Source organism: Sinocyclocheilus anshuiensis, unplaced genomic scaffold (genome assembly GCF_001515605.1).
Source record: "Sinocyclocheilus anshuiensis isolate Anshui unplaced genomic scaffold, SAMN03320099.WGS_v1.1 scaffold263, whole genome shotgun sequence".
Lineage (NCBI taxonomy): Eukaryota > Metazoa > Chordata > Actinopteri > Cypriniformes > Cyprinidae > Sinocyclocheilus > Sinocyclocheilus anshuiensis.
The window spans coordinates 55,696-69,241 of NW_015549593.1; the positions used below are offsets into that span (position 1 = coordinate 55,696).

Genomic DNA, 13,546 nt, shown 5'->3' on the forward strand with positions numbered 1-13,546 from the left:
GTGTGTGTGTTTGTGTGTGTGTGTGTGTGTGTGTGTGTGTGTGTGTGTGTAAAATGTAATATTTTGTATTTTTTATAGATTTTTTAATACAGAAAATGATATTTTGAAGCATTTTTATTTCTCACTTTATTTTAGCGCTATTCTTCAGGACTTTTCTCTCCTCAGCATATGAAACCCTCCTGAGATGACAGTAAAAGTTATAAGAATCTATATAACAAATATGAAGGATTTATGGATGATGGATGGCATAAATATAATTTTGAACAAATTAATTTCATTAGCGCAATATGTCCCTGTAAAAAATAAAGCCAGTTCCACCAGTGGGAAGGTTTTAACAATAGCACTCTTTATATTTGACAGTAATTTATAGAATTTAGAGATAAATTGTAAATTTTTGCATCTGGGAATATTATATCAATGTTTGAAATGGATATCTAAGAAAAAAACAAAAAGAAAAACACTGGGCTACAGATTTTGGAACCAAAATATACAATACTCTACAATACAAGACTGTTTCTATTGACCTGTTATCTGTGGAAAAAAATGCTAGTGGTTTACAAAAGTTATAAAACAGATTCATATTGACTGTCCCCGGAGATAAATGGACATGTTTTTGCCGAAGATGCCATTGTTGTGAATACGTATGTAGAATATAGACAAGTTTTATGGAATCATCATATTATGAATTCTGAAACAGAACAAATGATTCATAATGCAGTCTACAGAATATACTGTACATCTGTTCTTAGATACAGGGTGTTATTCATGTCTTCTCAATTATTTTGTGATAAGTGAAACAAACTGGTAATACCCCAAGGTTTGAATTATATATATGATATATTCAGAGCTCTCGTCACACAATACACACATGTCTTATAGGGTTTACCGTTTTTTGTGTCAAAGCAGTGTTGAGAGCTGTGGGGTGTTTTGATTATTTCAAAGGCTTGGCTGACACTATGATTTTCCAAGGACTGCCAAGTCAAGCCCCCTGCAGGGGTGTGTGATGAACCAAATCTCACTACTGGCATGCACATAGTCAAGGAGCAAAGATATGAGGAGTTAGTATCTACTCATCACAGACCGTAAACAGGATCAGATGGTATCCAGACAGCTAGCATCCCACCCTCATGTTAGTCATCAGATCATCTTGTTTGATAAATTATGCTTGGAGTAATGCCTGATTCATCTTTTTTCTCGCTTATGCACTGTATTGTAATGCATATTGATATCGGCTGGAGCTGGCTTTGAGAACGTATGCCAGTTTATGAAATATTAATTACAGTTGGTCTAAGAGTTTTGTATTTTGTTTTTGTTTTTCGCAGACAGACGAGCATTAAAAGATGATGACAATCTTTCTAGCAGCACAATGCATAGTTGTTTTTTTGTTTTTTTATGAGAACAATGTTTTGCCTTCATGTTTAACCAGTACTTTTAGGTGTTAAATGTTCATATTCCAGTGCTATTTCATTTATGACTGGCGTCTCAGTTTGCAGTCATAGCTCATAGCTTTACAAATGAGTAAATTAAAAGAGTGTATTCAGGCAAATTACAGCAGAGCAGGAGTAGGAATTTATTCTGCTAACAAAAGCTGTGTCAGAAAGCCTTTTCAAATGAGTTTCTATTATAGACTTATTTAGCCACCACTAGAATTTCAGTTCCGAACTCACTGGCCAGAAACTGATACTCATTTTCCCTCACAATAACCCTAATCCACCTGTTTCTCGCTCTGTTCCCAGGCTACAGGCAGAGGAGGAGAGAGGTGCTGGAGGAAGGATCAGGAACAGAAAGCTGTGCTCATCTCCTGGAGTCAATGCCCTGTGAGGATCCAGTATGCTTCCTGTGGCAGGTGCAGTTTGAGGGCGCTTGTGTGCCCAGCGAAGGGAACTGTGGAAATGGAAGCAGGACTCAAACTGTGGCTTGCGTCAACTCAAAAGGTATACAATCAAAATACTTGTATTTATTGGAAGTAAATTATTTCATAAAATGTCTTTATGTGCATATAGGTAATACACTGGTTTTAAGGGTGTTGAATAAAGCATAAGCAACAGTAATAGTGCTGTTTTAGTCAGCACCATGAATAAATTGTCATATCAAAAGTTTTCTAATATCCCCCTGTAGCAAAAATATCACATTATTTTTACAAAAACTAGTAATGGAAAGTTGTTTGGCTAAAGAGTACTGTGCGTATTCCATTAGAACTCTGCATGATTTGTATATCTATAAAGCATTCTAATATTGAGAGTGATATAATAAAGGAAAGGCTTTTAAGAGCAGCTGGACACATTGACCTGCATCATGTCAGCGTCACAGTGTTTCATCAGTGCATTACACTAGCTGATAGGCGGCTATAGAGCTGTCTGAAAGCATGGCTTTGGAGATCAGTTAGTGTGACCCATTTTAACCTAGCTGTGTAATTTATGAGAGATGCCATGAAGATTAGGAATCCAGCAACGTGAACTTGAGGAAGCCTTAGCGAGACCTTAATAGCCCATCTTTACAACCTGTGAAACTAATTGCAGCCTTTTTGCATGTTTTATTATTGTGTCATAATAGATTATGGGTGGATATATTAGGGAGACAGGGAAGAATCCAGTGGAATTACCTAATTAACGTTCCTGAGGAGAATTGACACATAGGTCTGAGAGGTGAGGGTGTTTGAAACGGGTGTAATTAGAACCAGATATTTTTCTCATAATTCTTAATTCCAGTTAAAAAGACATCAGATGTGTGATCTTAAGTAACACCAGTGTCAAATACTCTATTTAAACTTCCCTGCACCTCAATTGATTGATGTAATTTGACACAATCAGGTGTTTTGTGGATGAGAAAGAGTGTCTTATATATTTTTTTATTTGTTTAATTCATTATTTCAGACTTGATGAATATAAAGGGCCTTGGTGTTATTATACAAATTTAGTATGACATTACATAGTACTTCTCATTTTCAGAAGTGCAGCTTTCTCATTTGAATACAATGCTGCTATGTGAAATTTAATTACCCAGTATTTATAGGTAAAACAAATTTGTGTAGCAAAGAAGCGAGTAATCATTGCTAACAGCATCAAAATGGCTCTCATGATTTTGATAATTATGTTGATGAGAAGTCTGGTTAAATTAAGCGTGAAGTGTCTCCGTTGCTCTATTGTTTAACCTTTCAGCCCAAACTTAAGAAAGAGACTGACAGAGTAATGAAGGATTTTTGGGCATGTGTTGTTTTCAATGCAGCTTTCTTGACTTCCTTTTGCTGGAGTTAATTGGGCTCTGGAGGACTAGGCATTTCTTCTGTTTCTGCTTTATTTCCCAAGAATGAGCATATTGAAGCATGAATATCGGGGTCTGTTCCACTCTGACCGTGAGATGGAGCATTTTTCTCTGCACTGATGTTCAGACTGCTCCAGTTTACTGGCCAGTTAAAGCTCATTGCATAGTGATCTATATCCGTCTATTCTGTATTCAAGAGCAGGACTGAACTCTTATTACAGCCTGGCAGCACTCTTAAGAGACGTCTGTCATGCCGTTCACAGTCTGATTGAAATTCAGCTACAGCCTTAAGTGTCTTAGCACAATTCTAGAGTATGTACACTCTGGACTACTGGACTTTGACTATCTGCATAAAGTCTGGTCCACATTGTAGATAATTTTGCCCAAGTACTGCCTGCTTAGAAACAGAAAGACACCATCTGATTGGCATGTCAGGTTCCCTGCATTGGTTTGGTTTATTTATGTGATGTTTAGGGGTTGTGGTGGTGCTTATAGATACTTTTTTTTTTTTAATTAAGAGCAAAATAGAATATGCAGCTGCTCAAGGTTATCTTCATTTTACATATTTTTGTTTGTTTGTTTTAGTCATAGTTTCATAGTTTAGTTACATGGCTATATGTAGATCCTTTTGAGGGGTTTAATCAACCGGTTGTAAACGGTGTTCATTCCCTGTTCTGCTTTAGCTCGTACAGCTGAAGGAGGTCAGTCTGTGGCATTATTGATTTTGACTGGAAATCAGTAATTTTTTGTATAGATTTGTTTTCAAAAAAGCATTATTTATATCTTACAGTGTTATTTGTCACATCATTTTCAGTTTGTTTAATTATCGTTATGAACATTTTTTGTATTTTTGGTATTATTTACATAATCAAAAAACCCTTTACTAACAAACTTTTCTGGCAGTAATTTCATTGATTAGATTAAAGGCAGGGTAGGTGATTTGTTTCAAAAACATTTTTTGTTATGCTGGTTGAAAGTCTCTTCACATCCCGACAGCAATCAATAAGTTAAGTGGTCTAAATGTATTTATATGTATTTATATCGTCTGTGGAAGGTGTAGGTGCATAAAATGTTTGTCCAATCATATTCCTTGGTCGGAGGGCTACGATAGGCTGTGCTACCTGCCTGTGGCTGTCAGCATATGTATTTGCATACCTCCGTGCACCCTGTTTGAACAGACATGATACGTCATCATCGCAGACCGAGCGAGAACGGAAGGCGTAATTATTGCAATATTATGTGCTTTGTAGTGTAATGTTTTCTCACCGGTGAATGAGACATGAGGTGATCTGACAACGTTGCATTCAACCCTCCACCTCCACCTCCACCAATGTCTCTCATCATATCGCTGGTCAGCCTCTGGTCTGCCTGTGTGCGTTCATGTGTTTTGGAGGAGGCGTGGCTTTGGAGATTGATTTGCAGGGAGGGTGGGATCTTATGCTTTCAAAGCTAGCTTGCTATTGCTAGCCTCTCCGAAATTGTCTACCCTGCCTTTAACACTGACTTGCTGCAATGTGTCTCAAACAAAATTCCTCAATATCTTTTTTGTGCTGAGTGTAGCAGCATGGGAGTGTGAAAAACAACTTTGTTTCTAATAGAACAAATAAAAATCTATTCACACTGAATAGTAGCCAACTGCTATATCAGCCGGTATTTTTTGCATTTTTTAATTATTAGTAAGTTTTTCTGTTTTATACGAAGCAGGACTTTTAAATTGATAGCGCTGGGACTTTTATTTTGACAGCGCTGAGCATGCCTATGCCTGAGTGCATACACACAGGAGCTCCCATTGCTCTTCTCATTAGTTTACTATTTTTTCTTTAACAGTTCTGTATAATATATATCTAAAATTATATTTTTTTCCTTTTCCAAGTAAATTTTATTTTGTGTGTGTGTGTGTGTACAACAGAAATACTGATTAAGAAAATGATTTTCAGCAGTGTATGTGCAAGCTTCTACAGAAAATTGTGTTCACCGACATGGGGTTTTCAATTTGATGAATGAACAGCTTGAATTGTCCAGGATGTCGATCTCTTAAATGCACAGCAGCATGGAATGACTCCAGGGAACAGAATAAAGAAGACAGCACTTTTATAATGGCTACTGCGAAGCATTCTATCAAAGTCAAAGAATGTCCTGTTTCAGTGGAATTAAATAATGTTTCTGATTCTGGTGTTTCAGTAACCTCCCTGTGTGAACTCCATATGTCCAGACCCTTAGTTTTCCAGCAGCTAAGCCACACTGTGGGCAGTCTAATAAGGGCTCTTGTCAGTGAGGATCTCTGACTATCAACTCCAGGTGTTTATGCTTGCCAGTTTCTCTTAGGTTTTCGACTCTGTCGGGCAAACGAGAAGTGGCAGTTTCCATCTCTGGACTCTGTAGCAATTCCGCATTTCCTTAAAGGAATTCAAATAAACTAGCGAACTCCTCCAAGAAACAGAATTTGTTCATTATTTTCACAGCACTTCAGGTTTACTGTGCAGCCCCCATGTTCATTTACTCTGATAACAGAGGCTCTATTACACCTGGATGTGAAGTGAAAAAAGTCATAAATAAAGCAATTCCTCTGGCAGCTGGGAATGTTTTACTGCATCCTAATATAAATGCTTTTATTTCTTTTTCACTTTTCTTAACATTTTCATACCTCCAAGCTTCACAGTGCTTTGTCACTTAGTGGCAGTGTGGTGTGATGCTACATCTTAAGTTCTGCAGCATTACAGCTCATGTGTCAGTCAACACCCTTCAGCTGAGGCCTATCTCTAAAGCAACATATTGAGGAAGTCAGTCATTTAACTTTGTGTCAGCAGCACGTTACTAAAATTCATTGAATCCTGTAGTCACGGTTGTAATTTTATGCTGGTTTATGACCTCAGCGTTGTAGTTCTCCAGCACTGGCAGAAATTCACAGAACACACGAGAGTCAATATAATATGAGGACCAAGGTCACCTTTTTCTATGTTTTTTTCTCCTTTTCCCCCCTTAAATTTACAGCAGGCTAAAATCGTTGTGACCTCTAGCTAATCAACAGCAGAATCTCAGTGTAATTATAGCTAATATCAAACCCGACACATCTTTAATCGATACATATATAGCTAGATCAGCGATTGGTAGATAGATGTGAGAAAATCAATTACAAAATGCATGTGAAATGTACAAGAAGTTGCCATTATCTCGCAGTTTTTCATTTTTGTTGCTGAGGTCTTAGTATTAATGAAATCTTTCATCTTTTCACCTGTTTGCTGAAATCTTGACTGTGCAGAGCAATGCCCATCCAAGGTTACATTTTAAGTGTACATAAGTTATTACTAGTGCTGTCGAAGTTAATATATTAATGCATGCATTTTATCAAATGTTTAATTTTGTATGAAAAAAAGTCAAAAAGTGAAATATCACCCATAAAGTGTGGGGAAAGTTATTTTATTATTGAATTGTCATAGATTTGCATTTCTGTATTGGGGTTTGATGCTGAGAATTGTACTCTATTTGTTGTGCAATTGAGACAAGGAAAGAGCTGTTTTATAGTGTCATTATATAGACATATTCCACTATGAGTGTGTTGATTTTTTTTTTTTTTTTGACAAACTTAATTATTCATATTATTTAGTTTTCCTTAAAAGGAACTGAATGTGTTAACTACAAAAAAAAAAAAAAACTTATTTAAATAAAAAGTATTTCTATATTATACCCTACTGTTAGAAAATTTGGGATTGGTAAGACTTTTTAAATGCTTTTGGAAAGTCCCTTATGCTCATCAAGGTTGCCTTTATTTGATCAAAAATGCTGTAAACAGTAATGCTGTAAAATATTACTACAATTTAAAATAAGTGCTTTCTATTCAAATAAAATATAATATTTAATTTATTCCTGTGATGTCCAAGCTGTATTTTAAGCATCATTACTCCAGTCTTCAGTGTCACATGATCCTTCAGAAATCATTCTAATATGCTGATTTGCTGCTTAAGAAATATTTCTTATCAATGTTGAAAACCGTTGTGCTGCTTAATGAAGTGTAAAAATCGTTATACATTTTTTCAGGATTCTTTGATGAATAAAGTTCAAAATAACAGCATTTATTTGAAATAGAAATCTTGTTTTAACATTATAAATGCCTTAACTGTCACTTTTGATCAGTTTAGTGCATCCTTGCTAAATTGATTTGTTTTTTCAAAAATAATGTTAGTGACCCCAAATCTAATATTTATATTGTAATTTAAATATATATTGATATTACATATTTTATTTGACAACACGCATAGTATAGAACTACTGTAGTGTTTTATAGGACTTGGAGCCCATGGGATTAGTTGTTATTTTCTATCTGGCCCATCACACATGCTTTAGTCATTTCTGCCGTTAAAATGCTAATAACATTTGCCAGGCCATAAACTAAACATTCACCATACACTAAACATTTGCCAGGTAGCCACGTGGGGTGACAGGATGATGTGCTGATCAATGAGAACTGTAATCTATGCAGCAGATTAGAGGTTTGCCACTGTGTGGTCTGTCCCAATAAGGCCATTTATCTCACCTGAATGTGGTGTAATCAGGGATGCGTTTGATGGATCTCACAACATCTTGCTCTTCTCTGTTCAGAGCTGGAGGAAAACATGAGGCACTTAATGGATGAGCACTGAGCTTTGTGCTTCTTTCAGAGAACTCTGCTCTCAAGACCAGTTTAGACACATGCTGGTTTTGTGCTGGTCTGTTCACAAAACGTACTTGGTGAAGCCGTTTGTAATACATGGCCTTTCTGGTAAAATTGGCTTGCCCTATTTAGACAGAATTAGTTTTACATGGGAAGGTGGAGTACTAATTATCAGAGATTCTCTCTGATTTTAATTTTGTTATAATCGGGTTTGTCTGTAATATTTCGGACTGCACATTTCTGTGCCGGTAAAGATTACAGCTTCTTTTATGTTCTGTAAAACGATTGGAAAAAGTAACCAAAAATAATAGCAGTTGAAATGGCATGCTAATAAAATTCTGTAAATCTGCTCTCAGCAGCCCATGTCTAGCATTTAAGCACATCAAGGTAGACATAGGTCAGTGAAAAGACATGTTAACACTTGCTGTTCCAAATGGACTTAAGGATGCAAAGCATATAGGGTTTTTTGTCCTGAGCATTTATTGAAAAGATGGTAGACCATACAAATTTGAGACTTGTAAGAGGAACAAAGTGAAATTCATTCATTTGTTACCCATGTAGAGAAAGAAGAAAGGATTCTGATTTATTTTGGTCTGAAAATTAGAAAAGTAGCCTACATAAGTATGTAATTTTGTGATCACGTGATCTGTTGAGAATGTTTTTTTTTTTAATGTGTAAAAATATCGTGTCTCGTCTCTTATCTTGCGTTAAGTGTCGGCATTAATAATAATCAAACAAGAAAAGACGAGGAGAAAAATCACTCCCTGCTCTTGACAAAATGGCATTTGTAGATTTTATAAGAATTTATATAGTGTAAATTGTTCCCTACCATCACATTCACATCTGCAACCAATAAATAAATTACTACTACTAAGAAAGAGCACACATTTCTTCATTTATCTAGTCACTTGATTCTGCTCTAAAAATGCACCAGATTTATGCATTTAAATTTAAAATGAACAAAATTTTCTTATACCCGCAGAACCCCCTAGACTAGAGGAATCAATGTGCACCTATCACAGTCTCACAAAATCCTGTGAGGACACTAGAGGAAACACTGTAGGATTGGCTGTCTCAATGTGTGTGTGTATGCCAGTTCACCTAACTATTTGCGTGTGGACCATGTATGGCACTAATTAAATTTCTCCAGTAAAGCACACAAAGAGCAGCCTAGGGGCCCCTGACCACCTTAATACCAAAATGTTTTCCACATTTTCAAAACATACACATTTATACCTTATTTACCCCTAAAGGGTGCAAATTAGCACCTTAAGTTAGTGCCTTAATGTAGTATTAATACTTTAATGGTACATGTATGTACCTTTCAAAAAGGTGCCGCCCCAGTGACAGTGCCGCAGTGTAGGTTGCATCACGGCTAAATGCATTTTCTCAAAGCTTAGTTATGTGTGGCTGCAATATACAAATGCTCCCGAGTTCCATTCTGGGCAATTTTTACAGACATGGCTTATCCTGTGTGAAAACATTACAGACATCTCGAGAAAATTGCTTTACAGACATATCCTTAAAACAAATCCCATTCAAATAGGGATTAAGGATGTCTTGTGAGTTAAAACACTTGATGGGGGACCACAGTATGCTGTTCTTTTCAGCAGGAAACCCATTAGTTAGAATAATAGCTCTGTTTGACTTACTGGAGCACTGACCCTTGCAGCATCAGTAAGAGTCATCTGCATCACAGATGTTGACATATGCCCGTGGGCAAGCCGCACTGACTGCTCTTTTAGCGGGGACGACGGTGCACACAGTTTTACTTTGTACAGCTTCTTGGCTGTCACTTAGTAAGTGATGTGTCAGGCCAGTGTTGCATGGCTCTAAATTATGAGTGTTGCGAGTTAGCTGACATGATTGAGTGCATCGATGCAATTTCACTGCGGGTGACCAAAAAACACTGTATCACACTGATGGTTTCTGAGCTCTGACCTTAATTCCATCTCAAAATTGAACGTTCAAGCTTTCAAATAAAGGTTAAACTTAAAATTTCAACTTTGAAAGGGCAATCCACACCCTATGAAAACATTGGGCAGTCTAGAGGAGCAAGTTAGAAGGGAAACACAATGCTGTTTGGGCTCACATGCTATTGTGATATTATTACTGTATATTTTTGAGAGTGAGTTTCTAGCGATAAACACCCATACATTAATAATTCAGAAAGGACCTGGAGCTGAGATCCATTTACAGTTTCCCCACACATGGCAGGTGGTTTCTGCTTTTCAGGCATTCCTCACTCAGCCTCCTCTAATGCAGGGTAGATGCACACGCCACATTTTTCCACTTAACTTTTTATGATACAAGTATGACTGGCAGATGTGTTTGGGTGGCTGAGCAGAGAAAATTATGGCTGCTCTCTTCTAAATCCGTCTATACAGAAGAGTGCCTGGTTAATGACTAGTTATTCAGTTTCCTTCATTGTTATGTTAGATGATAATGAGGTTTAGAGCTTCAACTCAATAGTTAAAGTATATGATGCTGCTAAAAAGAACATTATTTTGTGTATTTGGTGTAAAGAGATGGGTGGGCTTGAGAATGGCGCGGCCGGTGGATTCGAGGATGGAGCGGCCGGCGAGCTTGCGGCAACCACATGTGACGACCCCGGCCTGGACACACGACATGGCAGCGGTGGCAACAACAATACTACAGCGAGAATAAAAGTTACACCTTCTTTCTTTGCGTGAACATTTGGGTGGCGTTATGCAAATCTTCCCACATCATGACGTAGACATGTTGGGGGCGTGTTAGAATGAGCCGTTTTAGGTAGGCGTGGTTGACTCTTAACTTTTATAAAGAACATCTCTTTGGATTTGAGACTTTAGTCTTTGCAACTTTACAGATCTTCTTTATGCACCAAGAGCTTGTAACACTTCAAAGAGAAAGGAAAAATTTAAATCGCATCATATGACCCCTTTAATGCCCACTTATAGTTTAGTGCGTCTGTATGAAGAATTTATGATGAAAATCAACAAAACCTGCCTTGTGGACTATTGAAATACAGTCTGTTTCACACAAGGTATCATTCTGAGATTGCAACATTTCCTCGAACCAATATGTATTTCTGGAAAAAATATCTAAATATCCTTAAAACAAAATAAGTTTACAGAGAAGCAAAAATTACTAAAAGACTTAAGTGAATATATCTTGTTTTTTTTAAGTTTTGAAGTAAAATAAAAATCTATTTGTATATGAATTTTTGATTGATAGATGGATGGATTTATACACACAAGTATATTTATGTATATGTATATATATATGTATTCTAATATAAGAAAAATGTAATTTAGTTTTAAGGGTATTTATGTAGTTTACTAGAAAATATGAAGGAGAAAATGCATTTTTTCTGGCTCATCATGAAGTGATTGTTTAATGCAATATGTCTTTACATGCTTAGAGCTGTTGCTTATCATTGTATTTCTTAATTTGGTTTAGCTTTTTTTAATATGGTTTGATCAAGAAGCAGTTTGGGCACTTTTGGGTATGCGTGAGCCCCCGGTGTAGTATGTGTGGGACACAGATGGCCTTTCATGATTGTCTTTATTATGTTAGAACGAGGCTGAGAGCCGCCCAACTGTTCCAGTGTTGTTTCACGTCGTGGACCTCAGACAGCCTTTAGGCAGTACAAGAGCTGCTCCCGCACTAATGTAGAATGTTGTCAAGTCTTACATTTCTTTCAGGAAATTCATGTTGCTGTCTCCAAGCATTTGAAGAAGCCTTTATGAAATGAACCGCAGAGCTTTGTACTTAAAATAGTTGAACGACTTAACCACACCTTAAAGGAGTCTTAAGGGAGAATTATGATTTGAAAGATAATAATTGTCTTTAAATCCATATGAGACGACAATCCTGGATAACTCCAGACAGAGCTTGTGCTGCTATTTGAAATGGATCAGAGAAGAGAGTTGGAGGGTTGGCTATCGGTTTTCTCTCTGACTGTGTGATCAGTCAAAGTGCCAGTTATCAGTGTGTCTGATCAATGCAGGTGACACTAATCTGGTAAATGACCTGCCAGCATGTCAGGGCTGTCAATATCTGGACTGAGGTGAACTAATTCTGATCAGTTCTCAAAATCATCTCTTACCGACAGGTGAAGTCTTGGTTCTGGCTTTGAACCTTAAATCGTTTGATGGTTAAAGAAATGACAAATTGAACAATTTACTGAATACTCAATTTTTCCATATACTAAGTGTGTTTACTACTTATATCATGAGATATAGATGTTTTGAGGAGAGGGACTTAAGTAAGAGTTTATTGTACTGCCAATTTAACATACTGTTACTTTCAGAACTCTTCTTCCAAAGCAGTTGAAAACAAAGCACAGGAGTTTTAAAAGCAGTAAAATATGGCACGTTTACTTCTAATGGTCAGAGAGAGAGAGAGAGAGAGAAAGAGCGTGTAAAACATTATAGCAAACCTCTGAGAAAATATATAATTAATGAGATAACAAAATTAATAAAATACAGAAACAAAATAGAGTCTGATTTTTGTGTTACAGTTATGTATATATGAATAAATTCACTCTCAGAAAAAAAAAGGTACAAAAGCTGTCACTGGGGCACTACCTTTTTAAAAGGCACACCTTTTAAAGTCCATATTGGTACCTTAAAGATACATATAAGTACCTAAAGTGTACATTTTAGTACCTAAAAGGTACAAAAGTGTACTTTTTTAAAAGGTACCGCCCCAGTGACAGCTTTTGTGCCTTTTTTCTGAGAGTGTTTAGTGGAGATCAACATTACAGAAAAAAAATTATAAACACTTAATTTTTTTCTGAAACAGTGTTAATCTTCATTGCTAAAAATTTGAAGGAATATTAGAGGATCTTGTGTTCTGCAGTGAGGACCAACTCATTAAAGCTGTCAAAAATTAGTAGGAACTGTAGATGTCCCTGCTTTGAATGACTTCAGCACATCCGCAGGACATCACTACAAAAGGATTGCAGCTATGCCATAGAACAATCATTTTTGGATCCCCAAATAACCTTTCAGTGAACTGTTCTTAAAAGAACTTAGTGTGAAGAAGAATTTAATGATTCCTAATTCTTAATTTAAAACCCTTTTTTGGAATGGAAAGGTTCCATGGATGTTAAAGATGGAGAACAGAGAACCTTTAGGAAGTATCTAAAAGTGAAAGATTTATTTTTTTAAATGTCTCATTTAATTTTTTTATATATATTTCATTTATATGTACATATTTAATTTAATATATATTTCATTTATGAAATCTGCTTAAAAATAACTGCTACATCTATTAGGATGACTTCAAATAGGACTAAGCACTGACCTTGAAATTTAGGAAATTGTAGGTTGTTCTGTAATTTTGACCTCCACCTGGATCTCCTGGTGGCACAGCATAGGTCATAAACCCCTAGGTCGCAAGCCAAATCAGATTACACTTCAAATAAATGTAATTTTAGGTAGTTCTTATCATGCTGATGTATGTTCAAGTGTTAATTTTTCAAATAAGTTGAACCTCATTACCGGGGCTTCACCTCATTTTCCAAATGACGTCATTGGTGCAAGATGACAGCGGCCATTTCTGGGACATTTTGGCTTCATTTTTCTGAAGTGGAAGGAAATGTGTGTGTGTGTGTGTGTGTGTGTGTGTGTGTGTGTGTGTGTGTGTGTG

The 13,546-nt window shown here is 36.5% G+C and overlaps 1 protein-coding gene across 1 annotated transcript in view; it reads left to right on the forward strand.

Annotated features, from left to right (window-relative positions):
• Positions 1-13,546, forward strand: part of LOC107658187 (thrombospondin type-1 domain-containing protein 7B-like) — a 46,965-nt gene that overhangs the window by 21,256 nt on the left and 12,163 nt on the right. The window contains exon 6 of the mRNA XM_016446650.1: positions 1,737-1,934. Within this exon, the coding sequence (XP_016302136.1) occupies positions 1,737-1,934 (198 nt within the window). The remainder of the gene's footprint in view (positions 1-1,736; positions 1,935-13,546) is intronic.